Raw genomic sequence first — 17,541 nt, 5'->3', positions numbered from 1 at the left:
ATAGGCAATAGCCAGTGTTAATATTTTGATCTGTATCATTTTTTTCCCTATGCACATGTAAGCAAACATGTGTTTGACAGACTCACATACCGTAAGTATCATTTTGTATCCCTCTGTACTGAAATCATGTTATAGACATCTCTTCACACTGTTTCATTTAGTCATAGATTATGAGATCTTTCTCATATCCAGTGTTTCTTCAGAACATTTCCAATAGCTTTCTGGTATTCCAGGGAGAGCACAGTGCCTTGGGAAGGAGAGAAGTTTGATTTGCTTTCCATTTACAGAAACTAAATCCAGCCAAGAGGAGGATGCAGAGGAAGCCAGTTGTGAAATTCTCGCCTTGCCCTGCCTTAGCAACCCCTTCACATGACTCACAGACCCTGGTGTGTCCTGTGTCCAAGAGAAAAAGAATTCAGATGAATAAGTCCTATTAAAGTCAACAGTTAACTTCAAGGAATGTTGATTTTTTATTTTTGTTCTTTTTTCTTTTTTTGAGATAGGGTCTCCCTCTGTCACCCAGGCTAGAATGCAGTGGAACAATTATGGCTCACTGCTGCCTCGACCTCTGGGGCTCAAGAGATCCTCCTACCTCACTCTCCCAAGTAGCTGGGACTACAGGTGCCTGCCACTGTGCCTGGCTAGTTTTTTTCTTTTTTATAGAGGTGGGGTTTTGCCATGTTGCCCAGGCTGGTCTCAAACTCTTGGCCTCAAGCAATCCGCCTTCCTTGACCTCCCAAAAATGCTGTTATTATCAGTGTGAGCCACCATGCCCAGCTCTGATGTGGTTTTCATAAGTGCCTCCTGAAAGCAAACCTGCTTCAGCCCCAAGAGCTGGACTAACTGCTCATCATTATAGCAGGAGTGACTTATTCTTTCTCAGATTATATTTGAAGACAAAGTTCCAATGTAAATAAAAAACACAATTCAAAGGGGAGGCAGCATCTGTATTTGCAGAACTAAAAAATACAATTATTCACACATTTAAAAAAAAACGTATGCCCCTGATAAGAAGTCCTGAAATTAATGTTGAAAGCAAGGCAGTGGGAAGACACTAAGGAAGCAAAAGCAGAGGCCGGGTGCGGTGGCTCATGACTATAACCCCAGCACTTTGGGAGGCTGAGGCCGGTGAATCACCTGAGGTCAGGAGTTCGAGACCAGCCTGACTAACATGGCCGTCTCTACTAAAAATACAAAAACTAGCTGGGTGTGGTGTCACACGCCTGTAATCCCAGCTACTTGGGAGGCTGAAGCAGGAGAATCGCTTGAACCCGGGAGGCAGAGGTTGCAGTGAGCCAAGATCGCGTCACTGCACTCCAGCCTGGGCGACAGAACGAGACTCCATCTAAAAAAAAAAAAAAAAAAAAAAAAAAAAAAACGCAAAAGCAGAGCCCTGGCTGACAGGATTTAATGCATATTTAGTGAGTTCTACTCTGCTTTTATGTGCCCCATGCTCTTAGGAAGTATGAGATATTTCATGTTAAGGCAAAATCTTAGGGTTTCCACATATAACTCACTAATAGTTTTTCTTTGAAAAACATTATTCATCTGATAATAAAGTTTGCCTGGGATGTTTCCCTTTATAGTCATTCTGTTTTCAAAAGGTTGTATTTATCACTTTATGGTTCTAGTATCCACATCGGTCTTGAAAACCAATAATTTACATGTTACAATTATTAAAATATAAAATATATTATTTTAGGGAGGAGAATGGAATTCAAATTAGTTGCAGATTTCATCAGTATTCCACGAAATATTTGGATTCCATATCTGAAATAAAATATCACAATGCTGGTAAATCAGAAGCTAAACTTAGAACCAAATTGAAATAATCTGTGATTTTCACTTTGTCACTTCTGATGTCTTACCAGGTTACATAAATGTAAAGGCCATTTGCTTGCGAGATCAAAATACTCAAGTCAATTCCTCATTCTGCAGTGCAAGAACCAAGCCAGTAACTGACCCCAAAATCTGCAACGCTTTCTCCTGCCCAGCTTAGTAAGTCACTTGCAAATGTCTTTTTGTTTACTTTTATACTTGTATGCTTTCATTGTTATGAGATGATGAAAGCCCACTGTGAATACTGCTAATGGAAAGTGATTCAAAGGTAGACGCAATACTTTAAAAAGTAATAGAAGATGATGAGCTAGGCGTGGTGGCACGTGTGTGGTCCCAGCTACTTGGGAGGCTGAAGAGGGAAGATCAATTGAACCCAGAAGTTCTAGGCTCCAGTGAACCATGATTGTGTGTCACTTACATATTAGCCTGGGTGAAGCAGTGAGATCTTGTCTCTAAAAAAAATTTTTTTTAAAAAGATGGTCGAAGTTTAAATATGAGTTGAAAAATACAAATTTACTTTTGGTACTCACTTGACTTTGGCTTGATAGCCAGGAATAAATTTACTGGCTATTTAAAAGGAAGCTTGCTTGGGATATGAAGGCATCTTTTTTTCTGGAGGGGAGGAGAAGCAAGGAGTCTCACTCTGTTGCCCAGGCTGGAATACAGTGGCCTCATGATAGCTCACTGCCACCTCTGCCTACTGGATTCAAGCAATTATTGTGCTTCAACCACCTTAGTAGCTGGGATTACAGGTGCACATCACCACACCTGGCTAATCTTTGTATTTTTAGTAGAGACGGGGTTTTGCCATGTTGGCCAGGCTGGTCTCGAACTACTGGCCTCAAGTGATCTGCCTGTTTTCAGCATCCCAAAGTTCTGGCATTACAGGCATGAGGTGCTTTTTTCTTTTAACCTTTGCATAGGGATTCATCTTCTCTGAATGGAATCAGACAGATACTTAAATAACACAGAATCCTAAATTACTTTAATTTGCATGTGGTTATGTGCCTAACTTTTATGTAAATGGTCCAAGAATTTAAAAATCATAATATTATGCAGGCCATGAAACCCCAAATGCAAAATTACACAGTAGCAAGACACCAAATAAAAAGAATGGGGTATAGGCCAAGTGGTAACTCCACCGCTGATGATGGCAGCCTTGGAGGGGCTCAGTGAGTGTGTTCTTGGATTGACTTTGGCCACACTATTGTTTGAAGACTAATTTTAAGTAATCTTCCCAGTTAAAGGGAGTCTCTTTTATGTGTTTATCTTCTGCCAAATATATTTATATAAAATGGACGGAGTTTCTTCTAAAGCAATGTTGCATTCACCGATGTTTTAGATCATCTTAATAAGTAGTGTTTGGTTTGTGGTGATGCAATCGTATTACACAATCTTTGTATATAAAGCTGTGTGTGTGTGTATATACATATACACACACACACACACACACACACACTCGTTTTTTCTTGTAAATAATAGTGTATTTGTCATAATCTGAGGCTGAGGCAGGAGAATCACTTGAGCCCGGGAGGCGGAGGTTGCAGTGAGCTGAGATCGCGCCATTGAACTCCAGCCTGGGCAACAAGAGCAAGACTCCATCTCAAAAACAAAAAACAGTTTCAATTGATAACCATTCAAATGTATACCAAGTCTCAGACAGATAGCTATTAAAAAAAAACTGGTCTGGCAAATTTTAAAGAAAATGAAGGTAGGTATTTAACTCGTCACTAAAATCAGGTGTAATCAGAAAAGTAACTTGGGGAAGTACCCACTTAAAAATATCCTCTGTGAGACCTTCTCTAAATGTACCCCTCTCTCCTGCACAAACCTCCCTGTCTTTCTCTCTCATTGATCACTCTTCCATAAGCCTCCTCATTGTATTTTATGTTGACTTCCATTGCAGCACTTAACAGAGAGTACTGTCTTGATTTGTTCACATATCCACCTCTTTACTGTCTTATAGGCTCCTTAATGGAAAGAAGGCTGCTTCCTTAATTTTTCTAATCCTAATGCTTAGGAGAGTCCCTGACACATAGTTAAAATCCCAACAAATTTGGCTCAATGAATTGTGTAGATTTTAAAGTGACATGGATTTCTTCTCACGCAGAGGCAGGAGTGTATTTGTAGAACTGTGGGATGATTAAATATGATTCTTTATATCTCGATCACAGTAGTATAAGCCTCTGGATCCATCAAAGAACAATTAGAGTAACTTATCTTATTGGTTCTGAAATTGATCCATGGCTTCCATAGGTGGTATACCTTTCACAATAACTGCTTTGGAAGTTATCGTACAAAGTTTGGCTTCATTGGAAATATTTGTTTTGCACTGAAAGCTGGATGCCAGGTGAATGGAGTACATGCAGCAAGTCCTGTGCCGGAGGCCAGCAGAGCCGAAAGATCCAGTGTGTGCAAAAGAAGCCCTTCCAAAAGGAGGAAGCAGTGTTGCATTCTCTCTGTCCAGTGAGCACACCCACTCAGGTCCAAGCCTGCAACAGCCACGCCTGCCCTCCAGAATGGAGCCTTGGACCCTGGTCTCAGGTAAGAGGAGAAAACTTGGCAGTTACTATTCTCGGTCCCCATGAAGCCAAAAGTACAGGTGTCTTTGCTCTCCAAGGGGCTCTTGGCAGTTTATATGTTCACGGAAGTCACAATGAGTTCATGTGCCTGGGAATCTGCATTTTAACTAATGTTCTTTAGGAAATCTGAAGTTTTGGCATCCCTTTCCCAGAGCTTAGAATCCTCCTTAGAGGAACAGAAATTGAAGTGTGGGGGCCATTTAGGCCAGACTCGTGAGCACAGCTAGAAAGGATTCCAGTGTCAGAAGACTGGCATAGAGACCTGGCTACAGAATTCTCCAAAGCAAACGGGAAACACAAATACAAAGAATGAAGCAGAGAAGAGATATTTAACTCCTGCTTCATTGGGAACGAGGTAAAGTTAGAAGAATACAGAGAAAAGTAGGGCATAAAGTTTGCTATGGTCACAAATTCCCAGTGAAAGCCATAAATTTTTAAAGTTAGAAGGCACAGAGAGCTATCTGTCAATCACAGCTCAGAATTCCCTCTAAAGCAAAGGTTCTCAACCGTGGGTAAGTTTGCCTACCAGGGGACATTTTGATGTCACAACTTGGGGAGATGAGTTCTCCTGGGATCTAGTGGGTAGAGGTCAATGTCCTACACAGCCCAGGCCAGCTGCTCACCACAAATAATTTTCTGATCCAAAATGTCAGTGGTGCTGAAGGGAAGAAGCCCTTCGCTACAGCCTCCCTTGCGGATGATAGCTCAACCGCTGCTCAATCATGGCTGACAAACAAATTATGGGGAAGAATGAAAAAACGGCAAGAGTTTTACCACCCGAACTATGAAGCCAGGTAGCAGCCACTGATGACAGTTCTGCTGTGTTTTCCTTTAGGGTATATTACATGCTGGAGGGTGCTGCTTTCTGATTAATTTCAGCAGTGTACTACCATATCCCCTACCAGAGGTCAGAGTAAGGCTTTATTTTTTAATGTTAGGACCTATCTGTTAGCACAGGGGTCACCAACCCCCAGGCCGTGAACAAGTGTGTGTCTGTGGTCTGTAAGGAACTGGGCTGCCCAGCAGGAGATGAGCAGCAGGCCAGCATCACAGCCTAAACTCCGCTTCCTGTCAAATCAGTGGCAGCGTTAGATTCTCAGAGGAGTTTGAACCCTGTTGTGAACTGCACAGGTGAGGGATCTAGGATGCATGTTACTTATGAGAATCTGATGCGTGATGATCTGAGGTGGAACAGTTTTATCCCAAAAGCACCACCCTGCCCGTCCATGGAAATACAGTGTTCTGCAAAAGCCGTCTCTGGTGCCAAAGAAATTGGAGACTGCTATGTTAGGGAATTAGGGGTCAGGAGGGAGAGAGAATATTTTTGAGCTTGTTTAGGGGTTCTTTCAAATGAGAGAATATATTCCTTTATAGCAGAGGGGAAATCCAAGTAGTACATGGTGTTGAGTCTACTCTCTTTTTTACAAAAAGAATTCAAATAATTGTTTTAGCCAAATATATATGGTGAGTATGAATAAAGAAATGGGAATGGGGGTGGCAAAGTAGATCTCATAAAAAGAGCTTTAGTTCATGGAGTTTATCCCACGTTTCACAGGAATGTATTTAGTGGTTTTTTTAATGTGGCTACTGAAACCTAATAGGAATGCAAATAAAACTTTTTTTTCTTCTCAAGTGTTCCAAGACCTGTGGACGAGGGGTGAGGAAGCGTGAACTCCTGTGCAAGGGCTCTGCCGCAGAAACTCTCCCCGAGAGCCAGTGTACCAGCCTCCCCAGACCTGAGCTGCAGGAGAGCTGTGTGCTTGGACGATGCCCGAAGAACAACCGGCTACATTGGGTCACTTCTTCGTGGAGCGAGGTATGGTTTAGAAGTCACTGCTGGGTCAGGAGATCGAGACCATCCTGGCTAACACACTGAAACCCTGTCTACTAAAAATACAAAAAATTAGCCGGGCGAGGTGGCAGGCACCTGTAGTCCCATCTACTGGGGAGGCTGAGGCAGGAGAATGGCGTGAACCTAGGAGGCGGAGTTTGCAGTGAGCTGAGATTGCGCCACTGTACTCCAGCCTGGGCAACACAGCAAGACTCTGTCTCAAAAAAAAAAGCCACTGCTGAAGGTTTCTTGAGATGCTCAACTGAGCTGCTAGCATCTAGGCTCACAAAACCCCTCTGTGTTGCACACATTGATACCAAATGCCTGCTACTCGCCAGTTCTTCTCTCCTAATTTCTTCATGAAACATTGCTAAAGCACCCCACATTGATCAAGCCTATGTCTGGGCAGTAGGGGTGCAAGACTGCATAAAGCACACACAGAGAAACATGGATAAGGTATACCAAGTGCCTTGATAGAAGTCTGTAATTTTGTGGGACAGCTCAAGGTTCACCCAAGCTGGACTTCGGGAAGAACGCTTGTCAGAAGAGACTTTCTAGGGAGCATGGCCTGAAAGATGAGCAGGAAACAAAGCAAAAGGGGATTTGGGGCAAGGTTGTCTCATACACAGGAGTGATGAGAGGGGACTGCACATTTAGTAAAGAAGGGACATGGGATGGGGTGGAAAGATCATGAGGAAAGAGCTAGTGACACACTAGAAATATATCTCACAAATACTGGGGAGTAAATTTTATTTTTGAGGCAGAGTCTTGCTCTGTTGCCCTAGAGTGCAGTGACACAATCTCAGCTCAGGGCAGCCTCCACCTCTTTAGCTCAGGTAATCTGCTACCTCGGACTAGAGGCATGCACCACTACACCTGGCTAATTTTTGTAGAGATGTGGTTTCACCATGTTGCTGAGGCTGGTCTTGAACTCCTGGGCTCAAGTGATCCACCTGCCCCAGACTTCCAAACTGCTGTGATTACAAGCCTGAGCCACTGCACCCAGCCTAAAAGGATATTTTTGACCCTCATCATGTTACCTCCTGTGTGTGGGAGGTTGGGTAAATTTAAAGGGCAATTATTTGCTGTACAGTGGTTTTTCCCATTAAGCTCTGAATCCTCTTCTCTGGCCCTTAACACTCCTCAGCTTGGATTCCTAACTCCTCAGGCCTTAGGTAGACCTGGACCTGTAAGTGTGTAACCCTAAACCTGGAAATCCTTTTGCCCATCTTGCCTTTCTCCTGGACTCCATCTCACACCCATGTGGCATCTCAAGGTCCCTTTTTTGTTTTATGAGGCTAATGATCTGTGTGATTTTTGGGAAAGTCACTTCTGTTCTCTGAACTTTGGTTTCCTTACCTGTGGCATGAGGTACTTGGCTGCTGTATCTTTAAGATCCTTGAGTGAGTGTGGTTGACCTTGTGTAATCCCATCCCTCCTATTTCATGTGGATGGTGCAACCTTATGTCCAACTGCCTCTGTTCAGAAGATGTGATCCTGGCAGTCTGCACTTTTACACACACATCCTTTCTTGGCTCCTAGTGTTCTGCAACCTGTGGTTTGGGTGTGAGGAAGAGGGAGATGAAGTGCAGCGAGAAGGGCTTCCAGGGAAAGCTGTTAACTTTCCCAGAGCGAAGATGCCGTAATATTAAGAAACCAAACCTGGACTTGGAAGAGACCTGCAACCGACGGGCTTGCCCAGCCCATCCAGTGTACAACGTGGTAGCTGGATGGTATTCATCGCCGTGGCAGCAGGTGGGTACAGGCCGATTGAAGAGGTGTCTATTCAAGTGAGACGTTGAAAACGAAGGCATTCCGCAAACAGTTGCTCTTTGTTAATGGTTGTCCAAGTAAAAACAACTAAGGGCTCAAGTTCTGAAGGCAGGATGGGTTTTGTTCTTTGGCCATCTCCTGCCCAGGGCCACATGGGCAGTAACAATCTGTAAACCTCAGTTTTCACACCTAGAAAATTATCTGGCAGAGTTGATTTGTTGTTGTTCATCAGAAAATGTATGTAAAACACTCAGCACCAGGCCAGTTATACACTGCTAATGTTGGTCATTGCTGCTGCTACTGAAACTACCACTCTTTTAGTGTTTTATGTTTTAGAAATGCTGCTCACAGCCTTTACTCATTTGGTTCTTACATCATGTTTCTGAACAATGTACATCACGTTTCTGAACAATGTAATAGCTAATATTTGTCAAGGTGTTACTATGCACGCTGTTAAGTACTCCTATTCATGGGTAGTATGGTCCCTAAAGCTCGGAATGTCAGGCAATTCAGCCAGGGATACTCAGCTTTCAGATGCTAGAGGCACCCTTCTTTTCACAAGACTTGGGTGAAACTTTAGCTAGGATTGGTGTGTGATGCGGTCCTTCCAGCATTCCACCCAACAGATGTTGTTGCACAGCTGTTCAGTTCAGAGGACTCGGGTGCTACCCACCTCACCATGAATCACGGAGTCCGGGTAGAGGATCTGGAAACCAACACATGGAGGAGAGGAAAGGGAATTTGCCTGATTGTCTCTGGCCAGGCATTGTGCTAGGTGTCACACCTATTGCTGGGGGTTTCTTTTTAAAATTGACTCTAATAAGTTTATTTAGATTAAGGGATCAGCAAACAGTTGCCACCCGGCCAAATCTGCTCCTCCAATACCTGCCTGTTTTTATAAAGTTTAACTGGAATGTAGCCATGTTCATTTACTTTATATATTGACCACAGCTGGTTTAGTGCTACAAAGGCAGTGAGGAGTACTTGCAACAGAGGCTGTATGCCTATACAGCCTGAAATATTTACTATCTTGCCCTTTACAGGAAAAGTTTACAAACTCCTAGTTTAGATAATTTGATAACAAGACTTGCCCTCAAATTTTAATTGAGTTGTCTACTTTTGAAAATTTTTAATTGCACAGTGAAATCACCAACTTCTAAGAAGCACCAAGTCTATCATGCCGACTCAGAATGTGGCTGGGCACTCAGGACCTAATTCCAGAGCTGTCTCAGACCATTTCTTTTTCTGTCCCAGTTTGGAACTATGTCCTCCACTACTGCAGCTGCACAGATTGTCTGGAATTCTTTAAATCCTGTGATTAACTCCCTAGATGTGTCTGTATTTGTTTCTGCATTCTTAGAGCAGCTTCTGTATTTCTGGAGCTTCCCTTCTTTATGAGTGAGTCACTTAACTGGGAGACACACACTCTTGGGCTAGATAGTTGGGCTAGATAGATAGCATTTGCCTAAAACCCTTCTAATCAGATCAAAGGGATCACACTTGTTAGGATAGATGCTGTGGACTGTAAGGACATATGCCTGGCTCCAGCCAATCTGTTTCATCAGCAGGCATCTTGGTAATGTCATGAAGCATGGGAATTCCTTCTGTTTGATGTCACTGACCTCAGCAGAGTGTTTCTGACTCCTTCCTCTTCTCTCTCCTGCAGTGCACAGTCACCTGTGGGGGAGGGGTCCAGACCCGGTCAGTCCACTGTGTTCAGCAAGGCCGGCCTTCCTCAAGTTGTCTGCTCCATCAGAAACCTCCAGTGCTACGAGCCTGTAATACAAACTTCTGTCCAGCTCCTGAAAAGAGAGGTAAAAGGCACCATGCTCCAGTCAACTTTACTAGTCTTTAGATAATTTTTTCAAAGCCTACTTTGTTGGTGGTGTAGCCTGTGACATTGTACAACTCTAGGGTGAGCGATTCGCCTGAGGTGTATGTGACAGTGCTCCCTGGAGTTGTATAAGGCACCACTCTGGGGAACAGACAGTCTCACTCGGTCACGCAGGTGGGAGTACACAGCTCACTGTAACCTCCGTCTCCCAGGTTCAAGCGATTCTCCTGCCTCAGCCTCCTGAGTAGCTGGGATTATGGATTATAGGTGTGCACCACCACGCCTGGCTAATTTTTGAATTTTTGGTAGAGACAGAGTTTTACCATGTTGGCCAGGCTGATCTCGAACTCCTGGCGTCAAGTTCTGGGTTTGCAGTCCCAAGCCACATGCCCAGCCTATCCTAGTGATCTTGTTTGCATGGGTCTGCAGGGAATATTTAATTAATTGCCACAATAATGCTTTTTAACCATTATTAATTTGAAAATGGGAACATAAAGGTGAACAAGAATAGCCCTCAAGGAGCTCATATTTTAATGGAGGAGACAACTACAATCCATATATAACAATGTTGTTGAATATATAAAAAATTCAGAAATCAAAAGTAATAGTCATCAGTGAATACGTATTGCTCTAGGACTATACCGAAATGTTTTCTTAAAGTTAGTTCAAGGGAAGTGCAGTGAGTACTGATAGGAAAATGGAAAGTCTGAGTAAACTGTACCATTCTTCACTACTTAAAGTAATCTGACAAATGCCAGGAAATATCTTCCAGCCTAATCTGCTTGCCTGGTGCTAAAGAATCTTGCACAAGAACAACAAGAAATAGCTCCGTAGCAGTTACTCAGAGCCAGATCATCCTAGTCCACCCTAGGATACTACATAAGAAAGAAATGAGCAAGCAGTCATGTTCTTCCTGACTCTGTCCTCCTTTCTTCACTATCAATCAGTGATTTCTCATTTCCACCCTTAATTGCCAAAGATTCAGCCTAGAAGGCCACCAGCACCCCCAACGACAATGACCAATTATGAAATTGCCCAACAATTTCAGGATGGGGAGAGTCAACATGCACGTATGGCCCAGGGAGGCCATTTGTCTTATTTTTACTCACCCAGCACCTAATACCACACAGGGCACACAATATAGGTGCTCAATAACTCTTAAATGAATAAATGCATGAGTGTATGGCTACACGAAAGATCGTGTGAAAAGTGCTGTGAGGCTCTTGATCTTGTTCAAAGCCAAGTCACCAAGCACCTTATACACCTCCAGCGCTCTTCTAGGGATGAAAGGATAGAGCTGGGTCCTGTTCTTCAAAGAAAGCTGCAATGTTCACAGTGTTACAGTGAGGGTCAATTCTACCTGTGGTGCTGGAACGAGGGGAGTCATAGGGTGCATATCAGAAACGGCCTATTAAAAGAGGAGCTTGGCCGAGTGCAGTGGCTCACACCCGTAATCCCAACACTTTGGGAGGCTGAGGCACGTGCATCACCTGAGGTCAGGAGTTTGAGACCAGCCTGGCTAACATGGTGAAACCCCATCTCTACTAAGAATATGAAAACTAGCTGGGTGTGGTGGCAGGCACCTGTAGGTCTAGCTACTGGGGAGGCGGGAGAATCTCTTGAACCCAGGAGGTGAAGGTTGCAGTGACCTGAGATTGCACCACTGCACTCCAGCCTGGGCTTTTTTTTGAGACCCTGTCTCAAAAAGAGGAGCTTCTGTCTGTGCCTCTTGGCTGAGTCAGGTCCCTTTTGGAAGAATAAAGGATACAAGCCCACGTGTTTGTTCTGAGCCAAAAATGTGGCCTACAGTTTACTAAGTTGAGGATTTTCTCCCATTCCCATCCCAAGTATAGGGATGATATGCTTGGCAGGGTGACTACTATGAACATCGTTTGAGTGTATTTTCTGGTTGTGAGTTTTCAGAAAACATTAGTGAGCAGTAAGGAGGCGCATGGTGACAGAAGGAAGAAGATTCCGTTCTTTGCCTCTTCTCTGAGCCCCCCACTGTGGACCCGGTACTCTCCTAGGCACTGTGAGAGTTTCTTCCCCTTATGGAGCTTCCACATGGGTAGAAGTTTCTACCCATTGTAGTCATTTAAACTAGACCCTAGAGAAGACCTTTCTGCCCATGGTGGCATTATCCTGTCATCCAGTGTCACCAAACAACTTCGTTGTCCCCCAGACCCCTGCCCATACTGAGTGCCAGTCTAGGCAGTCATTGTATACCATCATCAGTGTGTGATGCCTTATCTGGGTGTCTTGGTTCAATCTCCACCTTGAGGAAACCATCCTTATGATTGTGCTGTACATATTATATATAAAATTCTCTTCAGGAAAGAGAGAAGGCCCTAAAGCAGTCATACCACCCAGAGACTTGTGTCACACTGCATTGAAACTGGTTGTTTACGTGTCTGGAAGCTGCCTGGGCTGCAGACTAGTCATACTAAGTTAAGGATGAACAGGCACTCTAATAAGCTGCTCCTCACGGAATCCCACATGTTCAGATGGGGGCAGGCAGCATTCTATGGTGGAAGGAGCAAGGACTCTAAAATCATAAAAACAGAGTTGAATCCACACTAACTTGACTCTTAGTAGCTATGGAGGTTTGGGCAAGTTTTGAACTTTCTGAGCGTTCATAAAACCAAGAAATAATGCTTACTTTGAAAGAAGGTAATTCAGTTTTTCACATATTTCTTTAGTGCTTACTATGCATCAGAAACTGTTCTGGGGTCTGATTACAAAAACAGCAACCAGCTAAACAGGCACAGATCCCACCTTCTGACAAACTTCCTTCTAAATGGAAACAGACAATAAACCAACCAATTAACACAGAGTGTCAGAAAGTAAAGTAGCAGGGGTGAGGAGATAGGAAAACAACTTCAGATTATAATGGTCAGGCAAGACCACTTGATGATTTAGCACTTAAACAGACACCTCAAGGAAGGTGAGCCACATATGGATCTAGAAGGAGAGTGTTCCTGGCAGAGAGACCGCAAAGGCCCCGAGGCAGGAAAATACTAATCTAATTGAGGAGTGGCACGATGCTCGGAGTACAAGAAAAGAGGTGAAGAGTGGTGAAGCAATACATGAAAAGTGGTACTGGAGGCCTTGTCAGCCAGTGTAAGGATTTCAGATTTAACTCTGAGTACAATGGAAGCCAATGGAGAACTTTGAGCAGAAGAGCAGTAGGATCTAGCTTTAGGAAGATTACTGGCAGTTAAGGTGAAAGGAGTGCAGGTTGTCTAGAGTGGAACAAGGACTTGTCAACTCTGCCAGGAAGAGGATGGAGGAGTTTCCACTAAAGCAGTGGCAGTACTGAAGAGGTTGGATGCTGGGTGCATTTTAAAGTATCTGCTGATTGCATGGAGAATGTGAAGCAAAGAAATGATTCCAAGGTCATCTTCAATAATGTAAATCAAATACCTGACTCACCGTAGAAGCTCAAACAACCAGCTGTTAGTAATTATTATAATCAAAAAAAGCACTTATGCTGACTGAATAGTAATACATCTCACTTCTGCTGCCTGACTTACATGAAGGGGCTGTGTAAAAAGGAATTTTAGGCAGAAGAATCAAGGCTTGAAGAAGGAACTCTAAGCATTTCTGAATTATGCGTAGTGTAAACTCTGAATAATTTTAAAGACAAAACTGTGCCTTAAAAATACAGCAAAATGGGCCGGGGGTGTGGCTCACACCTGTAATCCCAGCTCGTTGGGAAGCTGAGGCAGACGGATCACCTGAGGTCAGGAGTTCAAGACCAGCGTGGCCAACATGGTGAAACCCAATCTCTACTAAAAATACAAAAATTAACTGTACATGCATGGTGGTGGGTACCTGTAATCCCAGCTACCCAGGAGGCTCAGGCAGGAAAACCATTTGAACACATGAGGCGGAGGATGCAGTGAGCCGAGATTACGCCATTGCACTCCAGCCTGGGCAACAAGAGCAAAATTCCGTCTCAAACAAAACAGTGAAATGACTGGGCCCTTGCTCCTACAACATGCACTTACGTTTACATACCCGTTCACATGCATTTCCCATCTCCTGAGGCCCATCTGAGTAAGAATTCCTGATGTACAGTGAAATAATCACATCTGTCTTGTTCATTGAACAACTAAAGAAATTAGAAAGGACTGGTGTTGACTTAAATTCACTGACTTGCAAACTGGTTGAGATTGACTTAAATAACTACACAGAATGTTGGAGACCCAGCTTTTTCAGTTAATCTCAACCCATTTGCAGGCAAATCACGTGGCTTGACTCCCAATATATCAGGCTTCTTGCTCCTGAAATTATAGTTCATGGACAAGCAGCACACCCTCCCTTAATGCTCCCCTCTCACAGCCCTTCTGAATCAGAACCGGTGGTATAGTGGTATAACAAAATCCTTAGGGCATTCCTAAAGCACCGTTTTAGGGTATTTCCCTGGACACTCAATTCCATGGTAGCTCCCAGGCTACATAGGGAGGATCAGACATTGATCTTGGATTAGATGCAACATTTTTTTAAAAACAAATCATTTAATTTTGCTAATGGTCACAGTCTCTTCTTGGCCTCTAAATCCTGCCCCTACCTCACTCCCCTACCAAAGTCCCAGTGTTTAATGGGAAGAACCACATAGAGGCACAAGGGAGGTGGGCCCAAGACCTTTGTTCTGTAGGCCCTCACCTTAAGAAAAAGGTGCTATGTTAATATTAATAAATCATAATATGCAAATCACCAAAGGCTTGACCCAGTGGCTCACACCTGTAATCCCAGTACTTTGGGAGGCCAAAGCAGGCAGATCACTTGAGCTCAGGAATTCGAGACCAGCCTGGCCAGCATAGTGGAAAACCCGGTCTCTACTAAAAATACAAAAGTTAGCTGGGCTTGGTGGCACATGCCTATAGTCCCAGCTACTTGGGAGAATGAGGCAGGAGAATCGCTTGAACCTGGGGGGCAGAGGTTGCACTGAGCCGAGATCACACCACTGCACTCCAGCCTAGGTGACAGAGTAAGACTCCATCTCAAAAAAAAAAAAAAAAAAGAAAAGAAAAAGGATAGACAACCTAAGCCAACATGCTAAATGTATTTTCTTATTTTAGAGGATCCATCCTGTGTAGATTTCTTCAACTGGTGTCACCTAGTTCCTCAGCATGGTGTCTGCAACCACAAGTTTTACGGAAAACAATGCTGCAAGTCATGCACAAGGAAGATCTGATCTTGGTGTCCTCGCCAGGGGCTTACCTTTCAACCTCTGGAGAGACCAGCTGCCTTTGAGACCAGGAGCTGAGCACTGAGAACCATTTGTGAGCTGCGTCTGTGATGAACGAGCCTGCTCTGAGGAACAGACAGGTTGCCACTAGGCTCCTATTTCAATTCCCTGAAGCACGTGGTACTCTGAAGCACTTGAAAATGGGAAGCGATGACAAATCTGACTTTAAAAAAAATCTTTGATTTGCACTGTTACATGCAAGAAGTGGTGAATCACACTGAGATATGTCCATTTGGGGAGAGACCCCCTTTTGAACTTCAAAGGGTTCAAGGGCAAAGACATCTGTTTTAAAAAGGTCCTTTATGACTTCAGGTCAAAGACTGAGACTCAGAACTTTCAAATCTGGATGGAATACCTTGCCTAACTGTTGCGTGGAGTTCACAGTTTGACTAACCCTGTGAACACCCAAGCCAGGAGTTCTATGAGAAGCCAATGGTGCTCACAATTGTGCTTGCTGCTGGACTAGCAAGCTTCATGTTATGTTTATTTGGTGTGTGTGTGTCTTTATTATTTTGTGTAAACTATATTCTGCTTATAGAGAGTCTCTGAGACTAAAATTGACAACTTGAAAAGTATTCCAAGGAATATTATGAAGATAGGGCAACATGGACTATTTAAGATCTCCATGTAATTGAAATTCATACAAGAAAACAACTCATAGAAAAGATAAATATGGATGCCCTTCACATGTTATCAACCTCGTAACTTTTGGTGCTTGCTGAATCAGTCCATGAAAAGCTAGAGCCCGCTCTTTGGGAATGAAACTTGGCAACATATCCATTTCTGGTATTTAAAAATTATCTAGGAGGAGCTAACTGGCAAAACAGCAGTGTTGTGAAGGAGAAGGGACCATCATTTATTGATAATGCTCTGTACATACTACCAACCAGAGCTGCTTGGGAAATTAAAGGCCACTTGTGACTTTTTCCTACCAACTGATATGTTTAAATTTGCCCTAGGATTTAGCTAAAACAGCAAAAAAAAAAAAAAAAAAAAAAGAAAGAAAGAAAGGAGGAAACAGTAGTAATAAAAGAAATCCATCTGTCTTCTTGCTATGTTAATATTAATAAATCATAATATGACAAGACCCTCACTAAATAAATAGAAGTATTTTCAGTCATCAGAAGCCAGCTGTTGGTAGGCATTAATGAGTTTAAAATTGTTCTCAATTGAAAAAACATCACACTATTTTGCCAAAACCAAAGTAATTATAATACTGTGTCCTCCTGTAATTTTTTGAGAAGTGGTTATAAAGGGCATATTTACATAAATTCTACTTTATTCCTCAACTTCTTTGATGAATGTAACCCAGTTTTACTTCCTTAAAAAGTCTCAATTCTAGCTGGATTAGCCAGCTCAGCATAATCAACTAGACAGTGGTTTGTTAAATTTAGTAGCATACTTTGTTCCCGTTCTAATTAAAATCAGAGTTCTTGAATCCCAGAGAAATACTGTTTAGAAACTTCTCTCAATCTGCTTGGCTTGGCCTACAGGAGTTGCCATTTTATCAACAGGAAAAAAAAAAACTTCTCTACTACAACCCTGTTGCCTTCTGAAAAACAGCAAGTTATTTCTTTATATAATTATCATTTTATTATTTTATGGAAAATTAATTTATTAATAGCCTATTATGTGTTCTCACTTGCTTCTCTAAGTAATATTTTGAGAAAAATGTTGAATAAAACCATGGATTATAGAGAAAAGTCAAAATATATGTGTAATATTTAATTATTTTATAAGTTTTATAATAAAGTATTCCATTTATCTTTGACACTTGTTAAGTTCTTGAATAAGTTAGTGAAAAGTCAGTAATTTCAAAGGTAATTTAACTGTATAAATGTCAGTCAGTCAGGACTCTTAGAGAATGGTTGGGTGCAGTGGTTCACCTCGGTAATCCCAGCACTTTGGGAGGCCAAGGCAGATGGATCACCTGAGTCCAGGAGTTCAAGACCAGCCTGGCCAACATGGCAAAACCCTGTCTCTATTGAAAATACAAAAAAAGTAGCCAGTAACACAAAAAAGGTGGCGCACGGCTGTAGTCCCAGCTACTTGGGAGGCTGAGGCTGCAGTGAGAGGAGATTGCGCCACACCACTCCCCACTGGGTGACAGAGAGAGACTCTGTCTCAACAACCACAAATCTTAGAGAGTAACTTCACTGAAAAGAGGAAACATCATAGATGATAAGCTATTCAACAACTAGTGATTTTTCTTGTTTGCCTTTGAAGAAATCAAAGTATCAAATGCTAGGATGAAACAGATGACACATTTACCCTCTTGAGGACACACTATTTTGTTCCCCTGTAATTGTCATGAAAACATGTATTTGTGGAAATCATCTAAGACAAAGCTACCGTAAACGTATTTTTACATTTGAAAGTCAGTCATTCTAGTAAAACATTTTTGTAAAAATAAACGGGAAAGGGAAGG

The 17,541-nt window shown here is 42.7% G+C and overlaps 1 protein-coding gene across 1 annotated transcript in view; it reads left to right on the top strand.

Annotated features, from left to right (window-relative positions):
- Nucleotides 1-16,884, top strand: part of ADAMTS18 (ADAM metallopeptidase with thrombospondin type 1 motif 18) — a 155,323-nt gene extending 138,439 nt beyond the window's left edge. The window contains exons 17-22 of the mRNA XM_030819159.1: nucleotides 1,872-1,998; nucleotides 4,179-4,383; nucleotides 6,055-6,237; nucleotides 7,795-8,007; nucleotides 9,692-9,839; nucleotides 14,944-16,884. Of these exons, the coding sequence (XP_030675019.1) occupies nucleotides 1,872-1,998; nucleotides 4,179-4,383; nucleotides 6,055-6,237; nucleotides 7,795-8,007; nucleotides 9,692-9,839; nucleotides 14,944-15,059 (992 nt within the window). The 3' untranslated portion in view covers nucleotides 15,060-16,884. The remainder of the gene's footprint in view (nucleotides 1-1,871; nucleotides 1,999-4,178; nucleotides 4,384-6,054; nucleotides 6,238-7,794; nucleotides 8,008-9,691; nucleotides 9,840-14,943) is intronic.
- Nucleotides 16,885-17,541: the final 657 nt, after the last annotated feature.

This window comes from Nomascus leucogenys, chromosome 2, assembly GCF_006542625.1.
Source record: "Nomascus leucogenys isolate Asia chromosome 2, Asia_NLE_v1, whole genome shotgun sequence".
NCBI lineage: Eukaryota > Metazoa > Chordata > Mammalia > Primates > Hylobatidae > Nomascus > Nomascus leucogenys.
Note: the sequence above shows the minus strand (reverse complement) of the source record. Positions and strands in the feature narration are given on the sequence as shown.